The following is a 27,831-nucleotide window of genomic DNA, read 5'->3' on the forward strand; positions in this document are numbered from 1 at the left end:
AGTTTAGGGACAAACAGGGTTGCCCTGCCTCAAAGGAAAGAGCACTGTCAAAAAAATGTTTTTTTCTTAACTTTTACTTGTGCTTCCTGTATCTTAAGAGGGGATGAAAAAATTCTCAGGCTGCCCTGCCGAGAAGGAGGAATTGGAATACGTACCTTTAGTAGACAGAATCACTACTGGCTACTAGATTATTTTGTCCAATATATAAGAAAGCAGGAAAATAAAATGGCCTTTAAAGTGGAACTGAAGTTCCACTATTAAGAATGTACGATCAGACAGGTCAGTATTGCAGCCGGTGATGCCTCTTGTGCAATAATGCCTTCTAATGGCCTGATCACCCCAGGTATGATCAGGCCAGAGCTGCACGTGCACAGGTCAGCTTTGGTTGCCAGAATACCCAGCAATACTGGCTTCCCTTGCATGTGCTGCGAAATTATGAACTCCCATACGCCAGCGTGGAAGTTACAGCATCCCGGACATGCCAATCAAGATGTCTGAGGATTGTCTACAGGAAGAGAAGAAAAGATGAGGGACAGGCAATTATCGCAGGTATAATTCTGCTTTAAAGCTTTGCAAAACAATTTCCAAAAGTCTGAAAGTTACCAAAGCAGATAGATACGACCGTTCCCCTGGAAAAGTGCAGCAGACTATTCATGGAAACAGCTTTTTCACAGGAACATTTTTAACAGAATTATAACAGATTTATTCCATTGTTTCCAGAATCCACGAAAACACAGCTCCAAAAACATGTAAACTTTTCAATAATTTTATTCAATTTTGACATTCCAAACAAAATAACATTTAAACATTACATAGTGGTTTAAATAGGTTTTCCATAAAAATATCTCCAAAATATAAATATCTGACATTTATATTAATCCTATGGGAGGTTTATGCTGACCTGAAGTTGAGCTCTAAGTAGTACAAAAATACACAAACTATTATTGCAGTTCTTAATGCCCGCAGGGGATTACCAAGATTATTGCAAATGCTATTTAACAACAATACCGGATCTTTACGCACAACGTAAATCTGTTAACCTTCTAAGGTTCACAAACAATCTGTAAAGATCTCTGCGTCCCCCACTTATTGGGGAGCCCAGTTTTGTGACTTTGTGCAAATTTAAAAAGAGGGGTAAAAAACCCCCAAAGAAAAACCCAAAAAAACAAAAAACACAAAAATGTTAATCTGGTTAACAACCAGATATGAGCTTCATTCTTTAAAAAAGAACCAATAGAAACAGGGGTGATTTAAATCCCCACTGATACATTACAGTAGCAAAGCCTTATTCCGAGACCGCCTTTTGTCTTATTTACACATTTTGTCCTCTGACAGTCAGCTCAGCATCTAAAGCTAAGTGCAGATGCCAGATCTCAGTCACCCGAGACACACATTTGTTATATCTCTGGCACAAACGTCTATACATCTGTACCCAGACCTCATTCAGGGATACGCGCACTGTTGGATCACTGAACGACCCCAAAGTCAACAACCGTTTTTGTATAGAGGAAGATGCTATGGGGTACTTTCTTCTTATCCCTCCCAACACCCCCACCTTGTTTGTTCCTACTGGAACTGACCAACAGTTACAGACAATTATTGCAAACATATACACAGCTTTACTGTATATTCCTGCAGAGGTTGTCCAGCTATCTGAAAGATGGTGGCGGGAAACCTAATAAGCAAGTCCTTACTTTACTTTTCTATAATTCTAACATCTTTGTTGTCTCAGCGTTATTCATCAGGACCGAAATGCAGCTGGATGTAAAAGAGCTTTAAAGATAAACTTTCAGAAAAACAAGTCAATAAGTCTGCTCAGGGTTGGACAGAATACATCTAAATAAAGGGACAAACTGCAGGTGAAGCTGCAGTATAACAATGTGAAGATTTGGATTATAACATTATTATTACAAACACCCACTGCTGATCCTAATGCCCTTATTACTGTATACAAAGTTCACCACCATTGTCCATCATTGGATTCATATTACAGAATGATTTAGCATGAGCAAGAAAAAGAGAAGAAAGGTCACACAGAGGACGGTGGAAAGCTGTGCTTGGGTTTAGCTTTTATGTATCGTAATTCTGAGTTCATTTCTGATGAGTGAGCTGCTGCAAATTCAGTGCAGAAAACCTAGGACCCTGCATATATTTAAGCATTAGGAAACAACTTACTATGCAAAAAAAAAAAAAAAAAACAGTTAATGAAGTTTTTAGCTTGTCACAACCCCTATTACACAGGTAGTTGAAACTGGTTAGAATAGAAACTTTTGTGACCCTGACCGTTTACCATTACACTTTTACAATTACAGTGACAATGTGACCCCTTCTAAAAAATATTTTCTATTGTAAGGTAAATATTTGCACACATAGTATTTATTGACAGGAAACATGGGGGCTTTTTCTGCAAACCCTACATGGCCAAAATTTGTTGGCACTTAATGGTCATGCAGGTAAAAAAACTTGATATTGTTCATTTTGATACTGATGTCCCAACAAATCTACTAATCAGCTCAGAGCTACCTGCCTAATATTATGCAGACCCTTCTGTCATGCATGGACTGGACAAGACCACTAAAGTTGTCCTGTTGTACTGGGCAAGACATTCTCAGCAGATCCTACACAGCACATTGCTTTCACTGGCTTGGCATCTTCTTATCTCTTTCCCTAAGTGAATGGCACACATGCACCCAGACTCCAACTTGGCCTTAAAGAAAACCCAAGTTATCAGACCAAGCCCCCTTGCTTCAATGATCTAGCAGCCAGGGGAACATTATTGGCATTCCTATTGGTCTTTGGCTAAGAAGTCCCATACATAAAAGAATGCAAAGCATTTTGTGACCTGGAACCTCTCTCTCATAGCCAGCAATATTGCCTGCAGGACTCTTCTGTGAGACTGAACCATAGAGCTGCACCCCCCCATGCTTAAACATGTTGGGTGTTAATGACCCTGTTTAATAGTTGTCCTTGGTATATGGAGAACCCCACAGGGGTTCACAGTTCACGTTTTCCTTACTTTTCATGCAAATACAATCTTATGGTTATCTTGTAATCAAGCAGATACTTGTGAGGTGCTATGTGCAATCTAACACGCAACTGAGCAAGCAAAATACGCATGCAAAGCTAAGGAAAGTGCATCAATTGCTTTCTCTTTTTTTTTCTCTGGTTTGTGCAACATCAACAAACACAACTACTTGTATTTTAGAAACCACTGGAAACATAAAAAAGAACAGTCACTCACAAAATTTTCCTTCAGACAGGAGAAAAATGTTAATCTTTAAATAGGTAGAAACTTCTGGATTAGACAATGCATCCTTTTGAATAATAGATTGTTTTCCACAGTTAAAAATTGTTCACAATTTCTTTTTTTTAGTCAAGAAAATATAAAAGGTTGATTATAAATATATATCCAGCAGGAAGGTGGAGGTCCAAATTTGTTTTTATATAAAACAAAGATACAGCTATGCTCCATGGGGGGAGATGGGAGTGTTAAATATATGGGAACTGTAACAAAGTTTTCATTGAAAACAATTTAACCGAAGTCTATTCTTCCAAATGGTAGTGAAATATGTCATTTATGTGCATTTATTGGGGATTTTGGACAGCAAATCCAAGTATTTTATATAAAAGGAATAAAAAGATCAAAGCCTGGCTTATTTTGTAAAACTGTTCAGAATATGCATGAATTTCAGTTAAAGGAAAACATCTCACATTCTCTAACCAGAATCTTGTAAAACCTTTTTTGTACAGCTTGTATCTGAAAGGGTAAAGGTTCTGGGTGACAAAACCAACAAGCCAAAACATGTCCAAAAAATGTCAATCAAATAGCAGAGGAATGAAAACTAGATTAAGAAAATTTAAAGTAACCGTAACAAAAAATAAAAGCAAAAAAAAAAAAAAACACAGATATTGGAAGTTTTTTTCATAAGCACACTGCAGCTTGTGTAACCCTGCAGAGAAACCACAGCTCTTCCACCAGAAAGTCACGATCTGTAGTTTTTGTGCAAAAACTTCCGGTTTAAATCTTATTTTTACCAAGATTTTCCCCGCATACAGAACCTTTAAAATATGTGCCGACTGCCATGACAACCTGATATGACTGGCTTATAGAAAGGTTTCTGCCTCTGCTAGGAGACAAAAAGGTCTTTGATTCCTCAAGGACTAGTTTAAAAATTGCAGTAAATGAGTCAATTTTCTACATGGCCAAAACATTTTCCTATAGTTGCTTTTGATTGTTTTGTTTAATGTTGGGCTAGGGATACACTTTATAGTGTATACAAAATATGAGGAGATATTTTTTGTAAAACCCAAAAACTATATCCAAATAACAAAAACAGACATTCTCCAAGTAAATGGTTCACAGCTCTGTTCATTTGTGTCACTTTTCCCCTTATTAGGAGCTTTAAAAGAAATGTTGGCTGCTTCCCAAAAAAAGTAAATAGGCTTTATGCATTCCCATACAAGCCAAAGCTAGGGCAGACAATCATAAAAACCGTTCGTTTAAGCTAGGCAGCTCAAAATGGAAGCTGAAGTTCTGCCATAAAATCTTTAGTGACAAGGCACACTAGGCACCCTGGCCTGAGGAGGACAAGAATGCTATCTGGGGATAAATCACAGAGCCATGATCATTGATCTTGGCTGAAGTATAGATAAAAGGGCAAACATGAGGATTTTGATGGACAAAAAGGACCGTGAAATTTCAGAAGGTCCTTTTTATCATCATGAAACTTAAAAGGAAGCGATGACTGGGTTTCTATATAAGTTTAAACATTCACCATAATATGGCCAAAAGTGTGGACACCTGACCACCACACCTACAGTAAATGAACTTTGTAGGCCAACCCATTTTAAAAGCATTGACACAAATATGAAGTTTTCCTCAACAGGCTACATGCACACACGTGAAATTGGTTATCGTACGATAACCAGGCTCAGGGCTGATATCCGACGAGATCCAGTGTGTACAGTGCTTGTCATCCAAACGACTGTCCTGGCACATCCAGGCACAACAAATGAACGTAATGCAAATAAAGGGGAGGGAGCGCAACGGGGTGCCGCTCCATCGTTTTCCCCCTCCCCTCTCCATAGAGCAGAACGTTATTATTTGTACAGTGCTCGTTTCATGCATCATGCAGCCATTTGACGTTGGAAAGGATCGTGAAAGATACTTTTCAGAGACAATTATTGCACGTGTGTATGCAGCCTTAGTCTCCTCTCCTAACTGTGGAATGGATTGGGAGGCCAGGTACTCTTGTTTGATGAGAAGATCTGGCTCCCATTTACTATTCGAATTCATACCGGTAGGATTTGTTCAGTAGGATTGGGGTTAGAATTCTAAAGTTCCTCCACAAATCAAGCCATGTCTATGCAGCAAAATCTTTGGGACTTAAAAAAGCAAATCACCAAACTGCAGCAATTAAAAAGATAATACCTTTCTGACATTCTTAAAACCATAGATTAAGTTAAAAATTTCCAAACCATATTAACTAATTCTTTATGTTACCAGGCTTTTAAAGAAGTTACTGGGTTAATTATGAGAATGGTAACCTACCTGTAGTAGGTGGTGATAGTGGGTGTGGAAGAAGAGGAGCCTTTAAATGTTATAGCTGGCAAGGTTACAAAGGGCAGGGGGTCTGTGTGGCAGATGGTGGGCCGTGGAGTAACGGATGGCACTGGTATAGAGAATGGGTACAGGAAGACTTTGATGGACGCAAAGGTACATAATAGGTTTACAAATGTGTAAAGTTTAGTTGCAAAGGTAACTGTTTCCAGCCAAGTTTCAATAGTATCACTTTAGTCTAATCAGTAGGTTTGTATTCACTGGGTCTGTGCAATGTCTTTGTAGTAACACCCTGGATCTACATGATTGAAACAACTAAATCCCAGAAAATGCAAGGGAAGGTTTGAGAGGAAAAGGGCTACATGGTGCCGGATGTTGCCCGGCTAGGTACAGACATGGACTTAAGCTTTTAATGCACGCTATGAGAAGCTTACCATCTGCAGTGAAGTCAGTAGGCAAATTTAAATACCTGTGAAACCTACAACTGAATTATCAGTTAAAATCAATTAATAGTACTGTGGAAGACACAAGACTATTCAAAATTTGTGTATTGCTGCAGCGTCTAGTAGGTTGGGCAATTTAAAAAAAAAAAACCCAAAATACCTTTCTACTGTGTATACCCCTAAACAAGCAACAACCTTGGAGCAGCGAACAGGAGGAAGCAAAGACATTAGCTATGGCAATGGGGGACTTGAGAGGTTGAGGTGTAGGAGGTTTTCAAGCAGTCCCAAAAAAAGGTGAAAGCAGAACTGGAACAATTTCCTACCTGCTTAAGACACTAAACAAACTATGAAATGCATTTACCACTAGTAGAGTAGTCTAGTGTTGAATAATGATATAAAAAGGAAACTATAATCTTTTTGAGTTAATTCACTTCAACATTAATGTTTACATTTTTCTTTTTCAATTAGTTGTTTAAAACTAATTTAGATATGGTGGTAAATAAAGGAGTGTATATAACAGTTGTGATACAGTCCTGATCTGTGGGGGAAAAATGGTTTGAATCTCCTTTCACTGGCTGGGGGAGGGACAAGACCTGTAAGTGTTACCTAATTGCAGCAAAGAACAATCAGACCTCCTGCCCTGCCATGCAAGGGGATGTGCTCTGTTGCAGACCTGTGTAAAGCGTAGAAGTAAATGGACAGAAAAACAGATTTTTTGGAAGGTACATTAGCTCCCATATGTACATTTAATTTTAGTATTTGTTTGCCTGGTGTTTACCTTTAAAGCATTGTAAATGCCTGATTCAGATGGTCTTCAGATTAGAGTTCACAAGGAAGATTAGGAATTCCCAAGGTGTAGGGGGGTAAGCAGTTCATGATTAATACTTTGTTGTAGTATTTTTTTTTTTTTTTTTTTAAGTAAAGCAGAACCCCTCCTCTAAAAACCAAGATAAACACTCCGGAGCCCCCCCGGTGATAAAACAAAACATGACCACAATGAGGCATGAAGAGACAGACCTCTGTCTGGGAACCGTATTATCAAACTGCAAAATATGTCTGCGATTCGAACAGAAAAAATATTTTAAAAACAGCAGGCTCTGTTGGTCTTCAAATATTTGGTATTAGTCCTTTGGATGGAACAGAATTGGAACACAATCATGTCTTTTCTTTGCATATTAGTGTAATGTCAAAAATAATTATTTCTTCAGGACTGAATAAATAATTGTGTTACTGTCCTGCAGGGCAGTGGCTACCTTTTCTACAAACACTGTTTGAATTGAACTCTTTCAGAAAAGGCCACCAGTTCTGATATGCACTGACATTCTACAGAACAATTAGGGCCATAGACGGAGGATGGGATTCTGAGAGACCTACTGAGTCCTGAGACAAAGACGGACGGGTGGAACAACAGCGACTGCTGGATGTCTACCTTCCCTGGTACATAAAAGGGTAGAAAATGTTCAAGAAGAAGGCAACAATAGCTGCCATGGTGCCTAGTACGAAATATCGGATTCGGGCCTCCTCACTGCATTCCGAGAGATGGAGGTTGGTGGGATCGCGGCTGGCGGCGGTTCTGGGTCTTCGTCGGGTGTCAAGGCGTTGCAGCTCCTCTTCTTCAGCCTCCATTGCCTGCCAGATCAGAGATGCCTGCGGTGTGTGGAAACCTGTGTCAGAGTCGGGGGGCACAAAGCTTCTAGACATACAACATTACTTAGGAGCTTCTGCTAAGCAAAGACAAATTGATTCGGATTTACCAAACGTGCAAGGGAAGAAATGTCTGATAATCTGGGACACCCCCATAAGCAAATGCAAACTTCAGTCAAGGTTTTAATCCAATTGGTTGTTATGAGGGAACACAGACTGAGCCAAAACTTCCCTGAGGCTCAACTGAGTAATATGAAATATATTTAATAACTATCAGGTGTTTCTTGGCATTGCTGAAAAGCTACGCTCCCTGGATAAAGTCAAACTGAACAGCCTGGACACATTCATAGACAGAACCTGTGCAAGTGAAAATTCCTATTCCTGCTGGGAGACAGGATGATTACTGGAGTACAAGGCAATCTGTGCTTCACTAAAATAAAGGGCGATTCAAAGCAAATCTGCAATGTAGATTTAAAATTAAGAAATCACTGGCACTACCATGCAAAGCTAAACTGGATAACAAGCAACATATGCTGAACATTCTAATGGCTTCACACCTCCCACTGCATTTCATTTATGTAGGAACACAATTACAAACATTACATTCATAGCAAAAGAGAAGGAGAAGGTTGCAATAATAAATTACCTACACAGCCAATACTATATTATATATACACACACACACTTATTTTAATACAAGAGGTGCACACATACTGGACAAAAACATCAGCAGAAATTTCAGTGATGAATTCAAGGGATTAGATTCAGACTATGTTAATCCTACAATTATTAGTTTAGGCCCATCACAAGATAAGCCCTCAGTTTAGCAGGGTACACTGGAAACTTTAGTCTGTACCATGGACCAACTGCAATAAGTACAACAGGCTGTCATGTGCACAGACAAATCCAACCTGTACGCAGCCAAAGACTCTTTACATACAGCAAGATGTCATGTGAAGTAGCACAGAGCAACCAATTAGATTTCATCACTCTGCAGACTCCAGTATGAAATTTATTTGGTTACTTTAGGTTTAGTGTGCTTTTCATTTCAGTTTCAACCTTCCATACCTTCTCTACAGGCTTGATGTATAAAGAACTTGGGCCTACCATGAGCGAGCACAACTACCTCAAACCTTACCTAATGGGGCAATACACAGTGATCTGCAGCCAACTAGCAAAACAGACACAAAAAAAAAACAAAAAAAAAAAAAAAACACCAAGATTAAATTTCTTATTTTGCTTTCACTGTTCTCCTTCAGTAGTCGATGTGTTAATAAAAGGTATATATAAAACTATTCTGTGATGAACTGATCTGAAGCATTATAATCTGAAATAAAATATTAATCTAAAGCTCATTGGGCTTTTATTTTGTTTTACTCCCTTGGTCCTCAAAATGCTAGTGATTTATTTAAAATAGGTCACAAGTGCCACGTGCAATAATTGCAATTTGTTGCCATAAACTCAGACAAATCCAAAGTAATTTTCATAAATTACCTCTAAATGACTTTGTAAAACTTTTACTGGGTTCCTCTGCTAATCAGTGGGAGGTGATGGCACATTGCTTTACATAGCTTCCTTTTAAACAGAGTACCTTGCCTCAGTACCCCTCTCAAAAGCCTATCAGCCCTAATGCAAAGAGTAGGAATGGCTCCTGGGAGAAGCCCTGCAAACATGATATTGCTTCACAGGTGGGTGATGAAAATGTAAGATTCTGCTGGACATCTCCTATCCAGGAAATGATGCGGACTCGAACAAACTTTTCGCAGCTTCTAATGCACATTGTAAGAAGCTCACAGTGTACAGTGAGATCAGAGTAAGCCTTTTTTGAGTACAGGAGAACAGTCTTTACAACAGTGCAAAACTGCAGAGAAGGCTGGAGTTAGATATTAAATCTTATCACATTTAGACCTCAAAGACATTACATCTAGTAAGCGAGCTGTATAAACTGTTGCAGCACATTTACTCAGCCTGCCAGTGATTTTTGATTTTCAAAAAAGTTTTCCAGTAAGCCACAAAATCTTTTCACTGCTCTTTTTAAGAACATGTGAAAACAGAAATATGGTATTTGCCATTGGTGTGTTTTTTTGTAGCGTGTGGCTCCAGGTTTGCCACCTTGATCCTACCCCAAGTACACAGGATGTCACCACCTGGAAACAAATGCATAGGGCACTATATCTCAGACATTACTGGCTGCAGCAAGTTTGAGTTATGTATAGCCACAGTAGACTACAATACTGCTATAAAGCATATTCCCTGGCTACACTGCACACAGCACCTGCTGAAGTTTTTACTTAGCCATAAGTCTGTTACCTGACTAGCAGCTCCATCAGCGGATGCTCCGGTGTCAGCTCTGCGATTTGCAGCATGCCCCCGTACAGGTCTCTCCACAGGAGAGTTCCTACGTCGATAAAAAAGTACATATGCATATCGTGTCACCACTTGGCTCTCGTCCACAGAGGTCACCGTGCTGTCATCAAAAAGTCTCCAGCCTAAGGAAGACCCATAGTCAATGAGAATGAATATTATCAGAACTGTACATTCAGGAACAGTTTAAACAGACAAAAAAAATTAAAAGGTTAATAAAAAGCAGAGTGGAGTTGTCAAAGTATTTTTTGCTGTGTTAAGGCTCCCCACCACTTCCTGCATTTTATAAATGGGACATGTAATAAAACATACAAAAACACAGACAAAACATGTGAGAAAAAGAAAGTACACCCTCCTTCAGGGCTAAAGTGTTATCTATTAGGAGATAAAAAAAATCTAGCCCTTAGAAAGTTGTAAAATATTTCAACCTTATCTCGGGTGTAAAACAAGACTTGTAAATCTATTGCTAGTCTTGGTCAGAAAGATCAGCCCAAAATTTCCCAAAACTAACTTTCTACCTATGTAACCTGCCTTTTCATTGAAAGAAGCCCATTCATTGTCCAGTGAGTAGGGAGTGTCAAAAAACTTGACATGCAAGGCTAGACAGGTGATCCAAAAAACATAATGAATGGATCTTAAGGAGATCTCCATGCATTCTTCTATTACATGTGCAATGATGGCAGGCTGCTGCTTTTTTTTTTTTGATTTCTACAAGACTATTACTACTTTGATTTTCAGTGCTATTCGTGGTGCATTTTTCCTAAAACCATAATAAATCTAGCAATAGGCTATAAAATAAACCCTTTGCCAAATAAAATTGTAAATGTCTAAGTATTTAAACCACAAGCTTACATACAGATCATACTCTGGGATCACTGTAAGAGTAAATCCTTTGAAAACTTTAAAGAAATGTCTGAATTTTAGGTATACCTAGGTATGTTTAGCACCAACAAATGGGAGCCTGCCACACTGTAAGAGAACTAGTATTTTACATGAAACTGCCGTATGGGGAGAAAGCTGCAATACAGGTAGTCCTCTTTTACCGACTAACCTGTTTACTGGCCGCCCGCACTTACAACTGGCTCACCAGACGAGTAAAAAACTGTACAAAACTATAGTGTACAGCCAGCCAGCATCTCCTTTTCAGGCTACATCTTCCTCCTTCCTTTGAGATACCAGTCTGTAGACCGTCAGCAAACTTGTCACAGATGGGCTGCAGACTGGGTCTTTCCTATGCACCTCTCTTTACAACCAGGTCTCAGGAGTGGAACCCGGCCTTTAAGCGAGGAGCATCTAGTATACTTCTGACATAAATCTCTGTAGAGAGAGCCATGTTAGAGACTAAAAATGTCAAGACCGCTTAGAGAGATTATAAATCGTTTATAAGCAAAACAAGTTTTTAATCTCACACAGTTTAGGAAACACTGAGCACAAATGCCAAATTCAAACTACAATACTACTCTACTGCAAACAGTACTATAACTGGATTCATCTCAGCCATATTCTTGATTGGATCAATACAGGGGAACTATACCTGCTGTAGTAAACGGAACAGAATCACAATCAGGTCCAAGTGTCTCAAGCACTGGTGTTTACATTTCACTGGGCTCTGCATTTGAAATATTCCATGAACAAAGATACACATTTTATATAATAATTATATACAAATCAAGCTTTAACATTTTTTTTATTAAACCATGGTAATGCATGGTATCAATGCATGATTAACCAGAAAAGACCATGAAGGTGTTTCACCACATCTTCTGACTGTAATATATATGTCCATTTATAAGCTTCCAGACTCCAGGACAAGAAACAGAATAACCGGGGTGTTACTTACCTACGTCACTCCTCTGGCTGTTTTTATCATTTGGTAATCTGGCATAAGCCGTGTAGTGTCCTCCAATCATGCCTCCATAATGATTTATGACTGCATAAAGGTCATAAATGGGTCTCTGGTGGTCCTCCTTTTGCCCGATGCAGAATGTTGTTAGATCCAGCCCCCTGTAGAAAGGCAGACACAAGCTGAAAAACATTTTACTTTAGAACCAAAACTTTATTTTGTGTTCTCTTTGCTTGATAATTTCATTTTATATATTGCAAGCTTGATCCTTTTTTGCATCACAGATCTTGTCAAGTATGCAGATGTGGGATCGGCAGCCACTTTTATTTTACAGTGCTTTGTTAGAGCGTGGTGCTTCATAAACAAAAGAACATTATACATATTTAATCTTGCAGAGTCTATTCTCACATAATTATTCCTACACAGGGAACTACCTCACACTATCTATTTTATAAGCCACTTGGTAATAGTTTTTACCAAATGCTATTTTCAATCAAATGACAATACCATTCATAAAATATTAAAGAATTTTTCTCGCCACTGGGGATCAGTAGTAAAGGGTATAGAGAACACCAGTTTTGCTAGCTTTCTTTTAGTACAAATGGGATTTCAAATACAAGTTCAGGGTTGATGGACTGTCATGAAGCAATAACAAAATATTAAACAGGCTGCAGTGGAAGTCATGGAAACTATGTCCCAGGACTGGTGGCTCAATAAACAGGTTTAAGGAGGTATAGTCACATTGCAGGCGTATTAATTTGTGACACCATTCTCTTAATATAAAATATGCTGTTATCTTTATTTTATATTATAAAAGTTACATTGGTAAACCTAGAGTCATAAAGGACACAAGAAAGCAGGAATATGGAATTTGGGTATTTTCAAGCCTATCTTTACTACCTGACAGGGAAATCCACCAGGTCATTTATTTTGTCCCTCCAGATAAACGTTCGGAAGGAGAAGCGTTTCAGCTGGATGATCAGGATGTTCGGAAGCCTCCACAGCATCAGTTGCTTTGAGGCCTCTCTGTGCTGATTACACTTAGGGCAATACCTGTAAAGAAAAATGAAAAAGGGATAACCAATCAAGCACTCATTTCCCAGACAAGCTGCCAACACAAGAAACACTCACAACTGGGCTTTGACCTCCCTAAGAACATCCTCGGTAGCCTAATCATTCTTGCTAACTGGATGATTTTGACGATCAATTTATTTAGAAAATTACAAAAGCAACACAACAAGGTCGTCTTGAAACACCTAGTTAAGTATGGGTCGTAGGATTTAGTACAATGTTCTAAAGAAAAGGAAGGGGGGGGATGGCTTGACAATACAACTTGATCCCAACTTTGTCTCCCCGAGTTTATTTTGCTCCTGTCTGTTTAGAAAATATGCAAATATTTATTAGATAAATATTTATTTTGCATAAATATGCAAAAGATATTAGACTGAGATGCTTTCACCATTACCCATTAGGCAAGATGACCAAGAATCGTTTTAGTTCTTAACATTTCTGCGTTTGGAACTGTCAGATGCTGTGCACATTTAGTATTTTTGAGCTGTAATTTAGGAATTTTGTGTCTCTCCCTGGGAATCACTGAAGCATAGGCAGCCCATGGTGTCTACAAAAAGATTCTGTCACTAAAATAACTGAGACTTGCCAGCTTAGCTCCCATGTGATAGCAATGAAATTAAGAATAAACTAAACTGTATTCTGTGGTGGCACAAGCAAGTTTCACGTCGTTGGGAGTTACGGCCTGTCGAAGTTTTTGTTTCTCCAGGGAAAGTCAGCAAAGGACATTCATACCGGGATGTCACAAACACTGGGGGAGAAGTGTCCTTCCTACAGCACTGTCAAAACCTGGATATCTAATTTCAAGACAGGGCATTTCACTGTTGAACATGAGCCCCACAGTGGGCGCCCCCTAACCTCAACTGACCCGGCAACCTGTGATGCTGTCCATGAGCTAATTGAGGACCGGCGAATATCCGCAAAAAAGAAAGCCTAGATACTTGACATCTCAAGGGAGAGTGTTGGGTTTGTTATCACCACTATCCTAGACATGCACAAGCTTTCAGCGGATTGGGTGCCGAAATGTTTGAACAGTGATCAGAAGAAGGAACGAGTTTAAGCATCCAAAGCCGTTTTGGCCCATTTTGAAGCTGCACAAGACTTTTTGGCTAGGTTAGTGACTTATGATCCTGAAACCAAGGAAAAGTCAAAGGAATGGCGCCACAGTGAGTCCCTGCGGCCGAAGTTCTGAACCCAAAAATCGGTCTGTTTTCAGGGACAAAGACGCTATTCTGTTAGTGGACTACCTACCTCAGGGCTCTAGTATCACCGGACAGTATTATTCTAACCTCCTGGACCAGCTGAAGGAGGCAATTAGGACGAAACGCAGTGGAAAGTTGACCAAAGGGATCCTTTTCTTGCAGGGCAATGCACCTGCACACACGTCCAACGTTGGGACTGCCAAATTGAACACCCTGGGGTTCCAATTGGTCCACCATCCCCCCCACTCACCTGACCTGGACCCTTTGGACTATATCTGTTCCCAAATTTGAAGAAACACCTGAAGGAGCAACGTTTTGAGGACATTTCTGACGTCAAAGATGCGGCTGAGAACTGGTTTGCGGCCCAAGCAAAGGACTTTTATTTGAATGGTATAGAAAAGCTGCAACTACGCTGTTCCACGTGCATCAGTCTCAGGGGGGGAATATGTTAAATGTGATATTTCATAACTCTGGCTCTCTTCTTTCTGGGCAAAGCCAGAAACTTCTCAGCACCCCCTTGTATGCATTTATCTAGTTTAAACTGAACATTCAAGACATTAAAATTTGAGAAGTTCACATCATACTCACCAGGCCTCCTCAGGGGCCAGAACCTCAGGCTTAGTGAAGAGGTTGAGACACTGCTCCAAAGTGAACAGACCAACTCTAGCAGCTTCACTGGCAGATGATGGATCCTCGTCACATTCCAGTTCCTTGGATTCCACCAGCACAAACTCCTTTGTACGCTCATTGTTCTTCCAAACCAGTGCCAGGGAGCTATCTTCAGACAGATCCAAGACCGTGTCACCTGGGGAAAAAAAGAGGGATATTAAAAATGTACAGACCTTGTGCAAAACAGACCAATATAACTATAAGGATTGCTGAAAGTTGAGCGTTATGTAAAGGATATGACAGGTTTATGGCAATATTTTTTGGCTTAGACTCATTTGAAAAAAGATCATTTTAAATATCAATATGTATACCCATGTAAAAGGGTTGTACCTGTGTAAAGTACCATTTGTTATAACTAGAGTCTAGGGAGCATCTCTTTTTTCAAGAAACAAAAAAGCTCTCTGTGGTGTAGTTCCCAGCTCTGCAGGAAATATATCACTAAAAGGACACACCTTTTTCCTCCAGTTTCACCTCTTTTCCCGTGGCATCGACATGGTAAATGAAAAACAGAGCAGCGTGGGAACTTGAAAGCTCCGCCGACTGTTGGTAACCAGGGACAGCAGCTAGAAAAAAAATAAAATTTTAAAACTCAAGTTTTAAATGACAAATTTGAGAATAGCATAAATCAGACAAAGGTATACATTACAAAACAGCCTTGAATACATTAGGTTATGCAGTGATGAACAAAATATTTACAGCCAACCAGGGCCATATTCCCAAAGGGGTCAGAGAGCAGATTAAACATTACCCTTTACCGAGTTTAAAATGTAGAAACATTTTTTTTCACTATACATACCTTCGGGTTTAATAGACTTTTCATAAGAGGTTTCTTTTTCTCCCCCTGCATCAAACTCCCTTATAGAGTCTGTGGCCTGCTCAGAAAACCCAGAGTCTGTGCTGATGAAAGAGTGTCTGTCTGCACACATCTTTCCCTGCGCTCCATCCTCTTCTACCTCTGTCTGTGCTGTGTGGCAGGGAGAAGACCCCAGGGACACTGGCGCCAGGACTCTGTCATCCTCTTGTGGCTCTCCAAGGTATGTGCAGCTAGACGCCATTGAGGACTCTGCCTTTTCGGCACTTAGTGGTTGTGGAGGCTGTTCAGAGGACATTCTCCCGGGGAGATATGGAGGCTGAAATACATTTACTGAATACCTAGGAGAATGCAAAAACACATTGCTATAAGTCTACCAAACATTTTTCTAAACTTTACAATTTTAAATATTTAAACATTTCTGCCAAAAACATCTGCATTAAACAGAAACACAGCATTATCTATAGGATGAATGGGAACACAGCAAACAAACCTAATATTCTATGATCAAGTCCTCAGGTTGCATGTGAATAAACCATATCGGTTCTAATTAGGGAGGCACCTAAGCAATCAGACTCCGGAGGGGGCTAAAGCCAACCGCATAAACTCACATTGACTTTTGCAGCACTCCTCCTCTCTAATAACTTGATTCTACAGGGTATGAGGTGGCTTGGCAGCTCCCTCTCTAAAGCAGTATAAAGCTCAGACACAAAATTCAGAACACAACAGAAAATAGGGTAAAAACGGGCGAAGGAGCGCACGGATAAATGGTCTAGGTGTTAAATAGAAACAAGGGATTCTTTGAAGTATAGATCACAATTCAGATTCCATTCATGACACTCATGCCTCATGAGTGATGACAAATACATATATGCAATTTATTACTTGAATCAAATGGGAGTATAAATATTTCAAATGTAACTAAAAAAATCTTAGTAAACATCTAATTTACTGTTACAGCTACAGGATAAAACAGCCTGTTACATTTAAAGAAAATTTACCTTGCATAACCCTCAAGAAGCTGTGCCAGGCGGGCATATGTCAGACGCGACTCAGGGACACTAATTAAGAATGGATACCCAATATTTTCAGGTCGGCAGGCTATTTTGTGTTCAGGCCAGTGAGTTTTCTGGCATACCCTAGGACGACAGAGAATAACAATTAAAATGATCTGTGCAAAAGTTGTTACCAAAGAGGTAATCTCTATGATAACATAAAGACAGACAAGTCACTTACTGGTTGCAATATCCAACTCGATAGCACCTGGTACACCGCTTTAATTTCTCCTCTTCAGACAACTGTTTCTTCTGACATGCAGAACATTTGGTAATTGTGATGCTAGGAACCTGTGGACGCTGCATAGAGTGGACAAAGATTAGTATGTGCCTATGTCTAATGTATCAGAGCATTTCTTTAATACACATCTTGTCTTCAAATAACTATTTGGGAAGATCCATGAAAACACAGAGTTATCATTATGTACTATTCTGAGGAAGAGCACAGCATTTTAAATTAATTGGTAAGGAGTCAAGCAATCTTGTGCAAAAACAGTACATAATGGGACAGACTGTAGAAAATTGCATCCAGCACAATGTACAAAGTACATAGTCTAGAAAACATCACAACCAGCACAGTGTACAGTTGAATAGTTCTGATTATACAGAATTATGCAGTGCAAGCTTTAATTACACCCAGCACATTGTACAGAGTGCAGAAGTTGTAATACGCTGATAATTTCTTATTCAAACAGAAGGTAGTTCTGAGAATAGAAAACAATGCACAGAATTAGATCTGTCTAATTTAGTGTATAGAGCATGCACACTGTGTACAAGGTGTAACTGCTTTTGAGACTAACAAAGCAAAGCAGAGTAAACGGCATACAGTTCGCAGAGCACACTAAACTTATGTGAGAGTATGGGTAAGATTACTTTAAAATCTTCCTGGGTTTATCCTTTAATACAAATAAGGGATACATATTTTACATTTAAGCACTGCTACTTTCTGCTACTCAATTAATATATCTTTATAAAGAGGTACAGAATAAGATGAATTACCAAAAAGCAACAACGGGTTGCCAATTGTTGTGATTTGCATGGTTGTGCCTTGCAAGAAGTGCTCTGCTCTTGCTTACCTGTACATATGAGCTTATGCAAGCTTCAAAAGACTTTTGGTCTTGTGAGAGAAGTGCTCAGAGGTAAAGAGAAAGAAGCAGAAACTTGCTGATGTAACAGCAAGTAACAGATTGAAGACACTTCTGGTAGCATATTAGCCCTATAAAAAGCTTTGGATTGGCTGCTAGATAAAGTTACACTGTGATTACAATAGACTGTGGTACTATATCAGAAAAATACAAGAGGGCTTATGCTCTCCTCTTGTGTAGTCTTATTTTGTGGTGCTTTAGTTGGTCATGCATGCAATTGTACATTACAGGGAAGAGTAAAAAACATAGTGCACCTGCTGGACTTGCAGAACGAGAACACGCTCCTTGGCAAGCTCTGGGGACAGAACCTCAAAACACAAGAGTACATCTGATGGGGAGACAGAGTCTAAAGAGCAAGATGGCCTGAACATGCGGTGGAAACGATGTTTCGCTACCTAAGAAATGAGAAAACACAATGCATGTAATATAAGAGCAACGAATGCATTTACCAGCGTGCTTAGTCCCAATATTATACCCAAGAAAACACATTAACTCTCTAATAAATCTTTAACAATGTACAAACAAAGCTTCTAATATGCAAGCAACCTAAAAATTGCCACACATTGTACTGTGTGTTGCCAACTTTAGACTGTACACACCAAAAGTCTTACCTCTGCTAACCTCAGGTTTTCCACCTTGATTCTCACACTCTGGGAGATGGACTCGAGAACATCTGAAGCACTGGAGTTCTCTTTACTGATGCTGACCAAAAACTAAACAGAAGTGGTTAGACTATGCCATTATCTTGCATATATAATGCATTTAACAAATATAAATGGGCCAATATTCTAAAAATATAAAGTCCAATAACTTAGGGCAGCAATGCCTAATACCAGGAGGGATGACTTAAGGTCTTGGTAAACTGGTTGTAAAAATTTCATGCATGGAATGGCTCTCCACACTCCCAATACCAGATAAACTTTATTACCAAAGCAGTGTTTCTGAACATGCTCACCTTAATAGGTTTCTTATGCGGCTCTTTTGCAAAATAGTAGACAGTAAGGACCTTCTGTTTCTGGGGTAAGGGCACTGGAAGGTACAGGAAGGGATCAAATGTAATAGACACCTGTTTGAAACAAAAATGTTTGTTAGCAATTCAAAGTCTCCTACATTCTTCTATTCTAACCAAAACAACAAACCATAACAATGTATATGTATCAGACTGCATGACTATTCTTAAATATACTTAATATGGTCTCAATAAATACACTAATTGAATCAGACAGTATTAAACAGATACACTACCATTGCAGTAGACTCTGCAAACTAAAACCCATTTTTACCCTCAATGGTGCTCAAGTGCCAATATCTAAAGCTGAAGAAACATTATCCCTATGAAAAAAATGTTTAGGGGAAGCATTTTTTATGCAGGTGTAAAAAATAGATCTAGGGGGTCACAGAAAAAAATAAATAAAAACCTTTTGGGACAATACCAGCATGAAGGACGAAATTGTGCTGCATGAAAAAACATCACCATTTAAATGTTGATTTAAGATAAGAGCCCTTCCCAACATAATAACATATCTAAAGCTTTCCAAGAACAGTATTTTTGTATGCAAATCAAAAGGGAGTCCATCAAGACTATGGAATGTCTGGCACCAGCAAATGCCAGCTAAGGGTATATGGGTTCAAAAAGATAGATTATAGTGATTGTTCAGTTAACCTAAGATGTGTATTAAAGCTGAACTCAACAGATATAAAGGACAACCGAATGCTGTAAATTATACAGGTATTAAAAGTAATTACAAGCAATGCAATTACCCAATTCTGACTTAGTAGCAACCTTTTAAATCAGTAAAAGCAGCCAGATGTAATGTGCTTCATAGCCTATATATTAAAAAAGGGGAAAAGAGAGGGAAAGATCCTGAAAAATACTTCTCCTTTGCACCTCTAATCACAGGTAGGGGGAAGAACAAGACCAGTAAAATATTACCTAAGTGCAGTAGAGGCAAATCAGGTCTCTTGCCCAGAAAGGCTTGTACTGGGTGATGTGTCTAAATCGAAGGACTGGAGCTACAGAAAAATTATTTTTGACTGGAAGATTTGGTAGTTTTACCTTCACAGATTCCTCCCATTCACAATACAGATTCAGCCTTTGCAGCTCTAGGCCTACTACCTTAACTTGCTCCTTTCATTTGTTGAAATTAAAGCACACTCAGCATCTCATGTGGGCATTACCAAAATTTCCAGTTAACAGGAAGCCAGATACAGCACCCTCAGTCGGTGCCACCTACCAGCCAGGATGCATCTGGTTGGTTGGGGGGGGGGGGGGGGTCACTAAATAAAATCAGGTAAGTAATGAAAAGACAAAGGAGTTTTTTTTTAACAAATAAAAAAAATCAAAATAAACATATTTAAACAAAAAAGCAGCTGATACAGGTCACACAGGGATGCCAACCACTGCACATACCCACCTTAGCACAAACAGGACAAACTAGCTTAGACTTATACTGGCCCTGGAACAGGTCAACCACAAAAGAGTCATTCCTCATTTTATGCCGCAGCCAGGCTTCATCAGCAACCTCCTGACAGAAAACAAAAAATTTAAATTAGTAAGTAGATTCTGCTAACATGAATATCTTTGGATGTGTGGATGCCTGCCCTTAGTAGATAGAAAGATCAGTACATCCAAAATCTTCAGTTATCAGCAGTTTGTCTGATCAACAAGTCTGTTAGCTACAAATGATCATCTTTAATAAAGCAATAGTAAACGTATTGAGAATTACTGAATCCCCTTCTCCAAGGCCTGAATGTAAAGAATCCCCTTTAGATCTGAGGAACAAATAATTATGTTACAACTTAAACAGCTGTACTGATGTGCTGTAGTGAATGGCATCAGATTCATTGCCACCCCCCCCACCCTTATGTTCCTGTGTATGTTGGACCAAGTCATCCACTGGGTTCTTACAAACATTTACTATCTCAAGCATTAAGTTGTCCCATGAGTAGCTTCCCTGTTTCCCTCCACCTTGAAGTTTCCCACTCCAAGTAAGCAGTAGTATAGGATACCATAGTACTGAATGTCACATCTGCAGAACTTTGTTCTCAACTCACTAACAGATGCAAGAAACAGTTTGGTAGTAACTCACCAGCATCTGCCGGAAACTAACATTGTCAATTTTTTAACAACTGACCAGGTGTTAATAAAAGCCTGCATGATTACTGTATTCTTTTTACCACATTTCTAGTAAAAGCACAATATTAAACAATTACATTCATTAATAAGGATCATAAGTTCCAAAATAAAGTGAGAGTATTGTCTGTACCTCATCTGGCCTTCCGTCAGAATCCACAGTCTCAGTGTATGGCTTGTTCTGAATCCTGTTCAGATCTTCATGAAGCCCATCCAGCAGGAAAGCCATAAACTCCTGAGCATCATGTTGGGCATACCCTGTGAACTGGCTGGCTTTGCTTGCAACAATTGCCTGAACAAAGGATATTTGTGTTATAAAAGACCAGTCACATGTAAAAATACATAAAGTAAAACATTTTCAACTGTTCAAACTCAAAAAATGTTTAAAAAACAAAAAAGGAACACAATAATTCTTATCCAAAAACATTACATTGAAATTGGGAAATACTCTGTTTCCCTGTTCTGCCTGGACTGGAAGGACAGAAATACAAATCCACTGGCAACTGAATTCAGCTTTAAAGCCTAATTCAGCAAAAAAAAAAAATAGGGTTCTTTTTGTTTGAAAAGGAAGGAGAAGTAAAAAGGGCTTTTAGGGTTAGGGTAAGTAATGCTTTATACTTGCCCCAGGCAAAAAGCAAGCATTTAACGCTTCCAGTGCAGGGAGCCCCACAACAAGCAGTGTAAACAAGTGCAGAGCATAGTTTAAGAAAAATAATCACTTAAAGCGTACCTAAACTCAGAATTTTCACTTTACATAAAAGGGTGTATCTTTAATGTAAGGTAAAAAAAATATGTTTTTTTTTTGTGCAACATCCTTTAAAAAAAAAAACAAAAAACAAAAAAACAAAACAGCAGCACCACCCTCTAATTCTCGATCACCTAGGCGAGAATGAATGGGAGCGCAAAACCTCCAGGGATACCTACATCAGACATCTCCGGAGGCTCTTGGGTGCTCCTGCTAGGCATGCTCAAGCATCTTGGGCATGAGCAGAAGGAGCCTTTTCTTGGGGAAAAATTTTGCTGCACATTTTTATTTTATCCTTTGTCACCGATTTTGCGCTGGTCGGGTGACGTAGGATGAAGAACCCCGAAGAAAAGACGAAGATGACGACATCCGGAGCACCGGCTCTGGGACAACGCGGGACCAGATGAAGGACACCCCCCAGAGGGATCGGACTGCCCTGCGGGATTGTAGGTAAGTATTTTTTGGCCGTTTTTAGTTTAGTTTCTCCTTAGGTTCTCCTTTTAACAAAACTTACAGGTGGGTTCATTATTAAACAGGTTTTACACAAAAACACACAAATTTCAGTTACCTTGAGTTTAGATGGCTGGAAGGCATGATGTGTGCCTTTCCACAGTGCTCTTAACAAAACAGCAAAACTAACTGCAAGACGCCCACCAGTTCCTAGGGGGTTGTTGCAGTTTATCTCTGACTCAAAAGAGTGATCTAGTTAAAAAAAAAAAAACAAGGAAAAAAAAACAGAATGCAGAAATGATCAGAAAAAAATACCCATCAAAATATAAAAAAAAACTAAAATATTAAATTAAAGTATTTTCAATAAAACAGCATAAGAAAATCTAAAATCAAGAAATTTCACAATATGGTTAAAGGTGGTGGACGCCTCTCCAAAGAATTAACTTCAGGCATTTCCAGTGGCAACCGTTTTCTATTCTGGCATGACTGCGCCCAAGCACACAAAGCAAACTTTCAACATTGGCTTGACAAGTTTGGTGTTAAGGAAATGGAGCAACTTGCATGGAGCCCTGACCTCAACCCTACTGTACTTTTTTGGGATGAATTTAAATGCTGACTGTGAGCCAAGCCTTCTCATCCAATATCAATACCTGACCTTACAAATGCTTTTAAGGCACACAACAAAATTTAGTGAAAAGCCTTTCCAGAGGGGTTGAGGTAGTGAAAGCCACAAGGGATAAAACACCAAATTAAAACCATGTTTTCATTTCAAATTTGGATGTCCAAAAAAAGCCTATAAAAGGTGCGATGGGTAAGTAACTATAGGGTAGTGTATGCTGGCTGCCATTTTTGAGCTCTCCTTCAAAATTCCCAAATCCCCAATGCAAACATGCCAAGATAGGGACCAGGTATTCCACACACCAAAATGTTCTGGGTACCATCAACACCTGTGACCCTTACAGTTAGTAAGAACTGGAGTATCTGCCCACTGAAAAGGCAAGTATTAAAACCCCTAAATACACAAGGGTTTCATTTATTATGAGAACATCCAGTTTCCTTTCTCCAATCACCATTCCTTTGCACATTGCTTTTATGAATGCTAGCAGACACTTTATAGAAGAGGTTCAACATAACCATTATTCCACATTCCTGTAAGCCAAGTAAAATTACAAACATATAGTTACTAACCTTGGAAATAATCCCTAAGCTCCCGTGTGTTGGACAGAGACTGGATAACGCTGTTCATGAAACAAGTGTTTCCCAGATTAACCAGACCAGTAAAACCTGGCAGGCAGACTCTTTTCTCCTCTTCCTCCTGTGCACTGTCGCTGCTCATAGCACTGTGCGTCATGGGAGGGACCATGCATGTTGGTTTGGGCTGTGAATAATAAGAAATGTACTGATGTTAACCTAGGAGCTTGTTATACTTTGTATTTCCTGAACAAAATCAGCAGAAGATAATGCAGTTTATAATAAAATATGAATATCCTATATGCACCTTGTTTATTCAAAACATGCAAACCACTGCTGACCAATGCTGGACTGCAATACTTATTACTGCAAGATGGGAGAAAGACGGAAGTGAATCAAGGTGTATATCATACAAAATACAAACATTCAGTACATTTTCCCCCCACTACATACCCTATGTTTTAGTACTGTAAATACAGAAAAATTACTGATCTGCCAAAAAAACAGTGGGATGCTAACTCATTGTTAAACTTACATATAGTGTTCACAGCCCTGTCCTAGAATACAGAACCCCTCTTCACCTTCATATCTCACTTTTGTTTATTTTGCTCACAATCTGTTCCCTCCCACACAGGCTGCTTGATTCATTAGGTGGAGAGAACCCAGTAGGTCACCATATCACAGCCTCCTTTTTTTAAGGCCATCAAATGCAAAACACAGTATGGTTGTAACTTAGTTAGGTAGAAGACAGCAGGAAGAAACACTGTTAAAAAATGGTTTCCCAGATGTAGCAGGAAAACATATCTGTTAAAAATAAAAGTTGAATTCTACTTCTCTGGATACCTACAGAAGGCAGTAGTGGTTCAGATTTTACAGAGACGTGATCTGCTGCTGCTCTTGGTGCAACCTTTTCCAGACTGGACTCCTCTGCCCGAGGCTTCTCCTTCTCAACACCTCTGGCCTCCTCTTTGCTGGACAAAGCATGTTGGTTATTTCCCGGCTGTGCTTTATCAAGGGGGGCAGGGCTGGCAGGCATGGCGACTTTTGCACCACCCACTGCACCTTAAAAATGGTCAAGTACAGTTTCTGTTTAGCAGTGCATTTGTGCATTATTCAAGCTTAATACTAATACAAATCAGGCGGTTAGAAGGAAAATGCAAAGAAAAATTTACAACATTCAAAAATACTAAGTGGCCAAAAACAAGAACAGTGAAGGTTAGAAGTAATAGAATACATTTGGGCACATAACAGGGCGAGTTGTAACCCCATGTAAACATCTTTATGCACATGGGCAACACTTTTTTGTAATACACAGATGGACCTTAAACTGACCTATTTGTGAATCATTTCTCAGATGTCACAGCATAAGATACGGTGCCGGACAAAGCCTGAAAGGAATGCTAAACATTTTGCCTGGGTTGCAATGTCATGAGGATGCCTTTAGTTGATGCCAGAATTACCCTAAATATCATCATGATGTCACAATTAATGACAAGTCATAATTAGTGTTGTCTCCTGAGTACTTTTATGAGATATTGTGATGGCCATTAAGACTACAGTGTTTTTCATTAAAATTAGTACTGCAATTTCACATTACTATTAGGGTATAGCAGTTTTTTTTTAATGCCAGATGGCATTCATTTCACTTGGCATTCATTCAACCAAATTGTTGTCTTTTTTTTTTTTAACATGAAAGGTAGAATTCAGGGTGCAGACCTTGTGTGGCTGGTGCTTCCAGGCCTCCCCATCTCTGGCACTGTTTCTTCTGCAGGGAGATATCAATTCGAGAGCCTGTGAAGTTAAACCTGCACAAATCTGGCTCAATGAGGTTCCTAGATGAGAAAAGAAAATGTCATTGTGCTGAAAGTAGGTTGCAGACAGTTAACAGATAATATGTCAGAATACACCAACATCTCACCTGAGTTTTACTTGCCATCTGAAGACTGGGTTGGGCCCACAACCAGGATGGAGCCTCAGAAAGTTGGCATCACTACAAAACACAACAATGATTATACTTTCCTTCAGCTCTCAAAAAATAAAGGCCAGTTTATTACTCAAACGTAAGGCACTATAAAATATACTAATGTAATAAATACAACTACATTAATATGACAGCAGTGTTTTATTTTCTGAATTTTACATGGACTTCACTAGAAATTGAAAACAACCAACTACCAAGTGTGAAAGCCTCTTTTTTTCGGCTGTTTAATTTCTGAGGGCTCTACTAGAACATTTTGTTTCTTCAAATCCAATAGCACATGCAAGAAAAGCATTGCTTTTGCACCTTTAGGAATTCAGGCAGAATGAGAAACCTTTTCCAGCTTTAATGATAAAAATTGCCTTTGTTTTTTAATGAACAGAACTGCACTGATGTGTTTTAGGCTTCAGATCCTTACTCAGTCTTAAATATTAGTGTGAAATCCTGTTCCCGAAACAGCACCCGAGATGTCTCCTTGCAGATCTGCTTGACATAAACATGCACTACAACCACGTCGTTCCCCTTCTCGTAGTGGTCATTCTTCACAAACGTCAGGTTCACATAGGGCTCAGCTTCTAAAAATCAAACAAAAGGATACTTAGCCACTGTAAATACGTGGAGCTTTTATAAACAGACCTTTACAAGCCTACATGTCAGACAGGGTCACATGGCATCTATTTCCTGGTATTGGTGAGGTCAGACTCGACATCAGCAATATGAAAGTACGGATTACCCCTGGCTTGTAATAATGCTTTGGGCTGTTAGCGTGATATGAGGCATTTTCTTGGCAAACTTCGGGCTCTTTAGCACCTGAGCACTGTTTAAATTTCACAGCGCAGCTAAGTATTTTTGCTAATTTTGTCGATCCTTTTGTGGCCACAGTGCCCCACCTTTTGATTGCTTCTTCTAACAAGATAACATTCCATGACACAAAGCTCAAAACATCTCAGACTGGTTTAAGAAAGTAATTTCACTGTACTCAAATGGCAATTTTTTCATTGTATGAAATAGACAATGGCAACCCATTAATATTTGGTTCTAGTTTGATGGTCCGAGTCAGAGTGCATCTCATGCCAAAAAGTGAGAGAATATAAGGAATCTTTGACTAATCTGTCCCTGTGACCACTGAGAAAATCTTTTACAGTTTTCTCTTGCTTTCTCTTCTACAGAGCTTTAGGGTGAAGGAATCATTTTTCATAACTATGAATATATTAAAAATGATTTTCCCTTTGCTGCCAAGCAGGGCTAAATTTGGGGGTTGTTTAGAAGGCCCCAATAAGATAAGAATAATGCAAGAGCATGAGGAAGTACTGCCAAAGTGACTACACTGCTTCAGCCAATCAGGGCTTGCATCCTAATGAAAATGGTGATTCTTGTAACTGCTAAGATCCTAACAAATCCATCAGAAATTATAATGTGACAGGAAGAATATAAACAAGCATTATGGCAAAACAAATAAAGAATGGGAGGCATAACCATATGGCCAACATGTGCTCTATAATATTAAAGGACAACAGCAAGTGAATCGCAGCAGTTCCTAATAATTGGACACTTCACATGTAAGGTTCCGTTTACTAGAACATTTGGACATTAGCTGCCTCACTGCTTTTTCCACAGAGTATAAACCATGACAGTCAGCCAGAAGGCACAATTGACCTATATTTGGCTTGTAAACATGAAAAAAAGGCAAAGCCAGTCACCTTAAACATCCCGTGCTATACAGATAAGCACTTGCTTTAGATTACCTTCACGGCAGACACTCAAATTGTTGGTCGAGGGACAAGTCATTATCCAGCTAGTTACCAGAAAGGGTCAAGCAAAAAAAAAAAAATCCTATCCCTCCCACTGGAAACACCCTAACAGCAAGCTAAAGCCTTGCTAGAGTACAGAAACAAGTCAAATTTTGAAGGAGAGGAAGACACGTGTTCTTTTGCCAACTCCAAAAAAGCCACGCAGCTGGTAATATAATCGGAAAGGATAACTCATTGGGGGCTGGGATAACATAACCTTTCCTCGCAAGCCAGAGCTGCGATATGACAAGGTTCAGATGAGAGTTAAGAGTGACAGGGGGGCAGATAAATGTACTGGTGGAAGGATATAGAAAAGTCTGCAACAAAAAGTCCAGTGAAGGAATGACTATGGGAAAAAATATAAATTTTTATATATCTTATAAATATTTATATTTTATAAATATAAAATAGTTTTAGTAAGAGTCATGCCACAGAGTGAGAGGGCCATCTAAACTGAAGACTGGAATCCTTACCTCCAATACGGTCATGTGACCAAAAGCCAGGGCAATTTGTCATGTGACCATTGATATAGGGATAACCGAGAGATTACACTGGCTGACCTCAAGTGGGCATACCATGTTACTGAATGCCTAGGCTTTTAGGACATATGGTCAAATAAAAATGGAACTTTGTGGGGCATTCTCCCAAGGTTTTGGGCAATTTTTCTACCATATGTGCTTCCACAACAGAAAGGTTATTAGCATATTTTAAAAATAAACATTTAACTAACACTACAGGGG

At 39.2% G+C, this 27,831-nt stretch overlaps 1 protein-coding gene across 3 annotated transcripts in view; it reads right to left on the reverse strand.

Annotated features, from left to right (window-relative positions):
* Positions 1–27,831, reverse strand: part of USP19 (ubiquitin specific peptidase 19) — a 37,003-nt gene that overhangs the window by 1,875 nt on the left and 7,297 nt on the right. Inside the window, exons 6-25 of one of the 3 annotated variants that reach the window (XM_072420626.1) lie at positions 25,720–25,876; positions 25,242–25,313; positions 25,040–25,155; positions 24,171–24,379; positions 23,321–23,510; positions 22,251–22,384; positions 21,071–21,229; positions 20,219–20,329; positions 18,760–18,870; positions 18,416–18,517; positions 18,059–18,199; positions 16,841–16,959; positions 16,606–16,743; positions 15,590–15,945; positions 15,246–15,356; positions 14,713–14,929; positions 12,755–12,907; positions 11,852–12,015; positions 9,958–10,136; positions 753–7,650 (exon numbers count right to left, since the gene is read on the reverse strand). In XM_072420626.1, coding sequence (XP_072276727.1) covers positions 7,429–7,650; positions 9,958–10,136; positions 11,852–12,015; positions 12,755–12,907; positions 14,713–14,929; positions 15,246–15,356; positions 15,590–15,945; positions 16,606–16,743; positions 16,841–16,959; positions 18,059–18,199; positions 18,416–18,517; positions 18,760–18,870; positions 20,219–20,329; positions 21,071–21,229; positions 22,251–22,384; positions 23,321–23,510; positions 24,171–24,379; positions 25,040–25,155; positions 25,242–25,313; positions 25,720–25,876 — 3,161 coding nt within the window. In that variant the 3' untranslated portion in view covers positions 753–7,428. Of the gene's footprint in view, positions 1–752; positions 7,651–9,957; positions 10,137–11,851; positions 12,016–12,754; positions 12,908–14,712; positions 14,930–15,245; positions 15,357–15,589; positions 15,946–16,605; positions 16,744–16,840; positions 16,960–18,058; positions 18,200–18,415; positions 18,518–18,759; positions 18,871–20,218; positions 20,330–21,070; positions 21,230–22,250; positions 22,385–23,320; positions 23,511–24,170; positions 24,386–25,039; positions 25,156–25,241; positions 25,314–25,719; positions 25,877–27,831 lie in introns of those variants that run through there. The other 2 variants (XM_072420625.1, XM_072420627.1) reach the window with 2 other exon arrangements.

Source organism: Pyxicephalus adspersus, chromosome 8, assembly GCF_032062135.1.
Source record: "Pyxicephalus adspersus chromosome 8, UCB_Pads_2.0, whole genome shotgun sequence".
Classification (NCBI taxonomy): domain Eukaryota; kingdom Metazoa; phylum Chordata; class Amphibia; order Anura; family Pyxicephalidae; genus Pyxicephalus; species Pyxicephalus adspersus.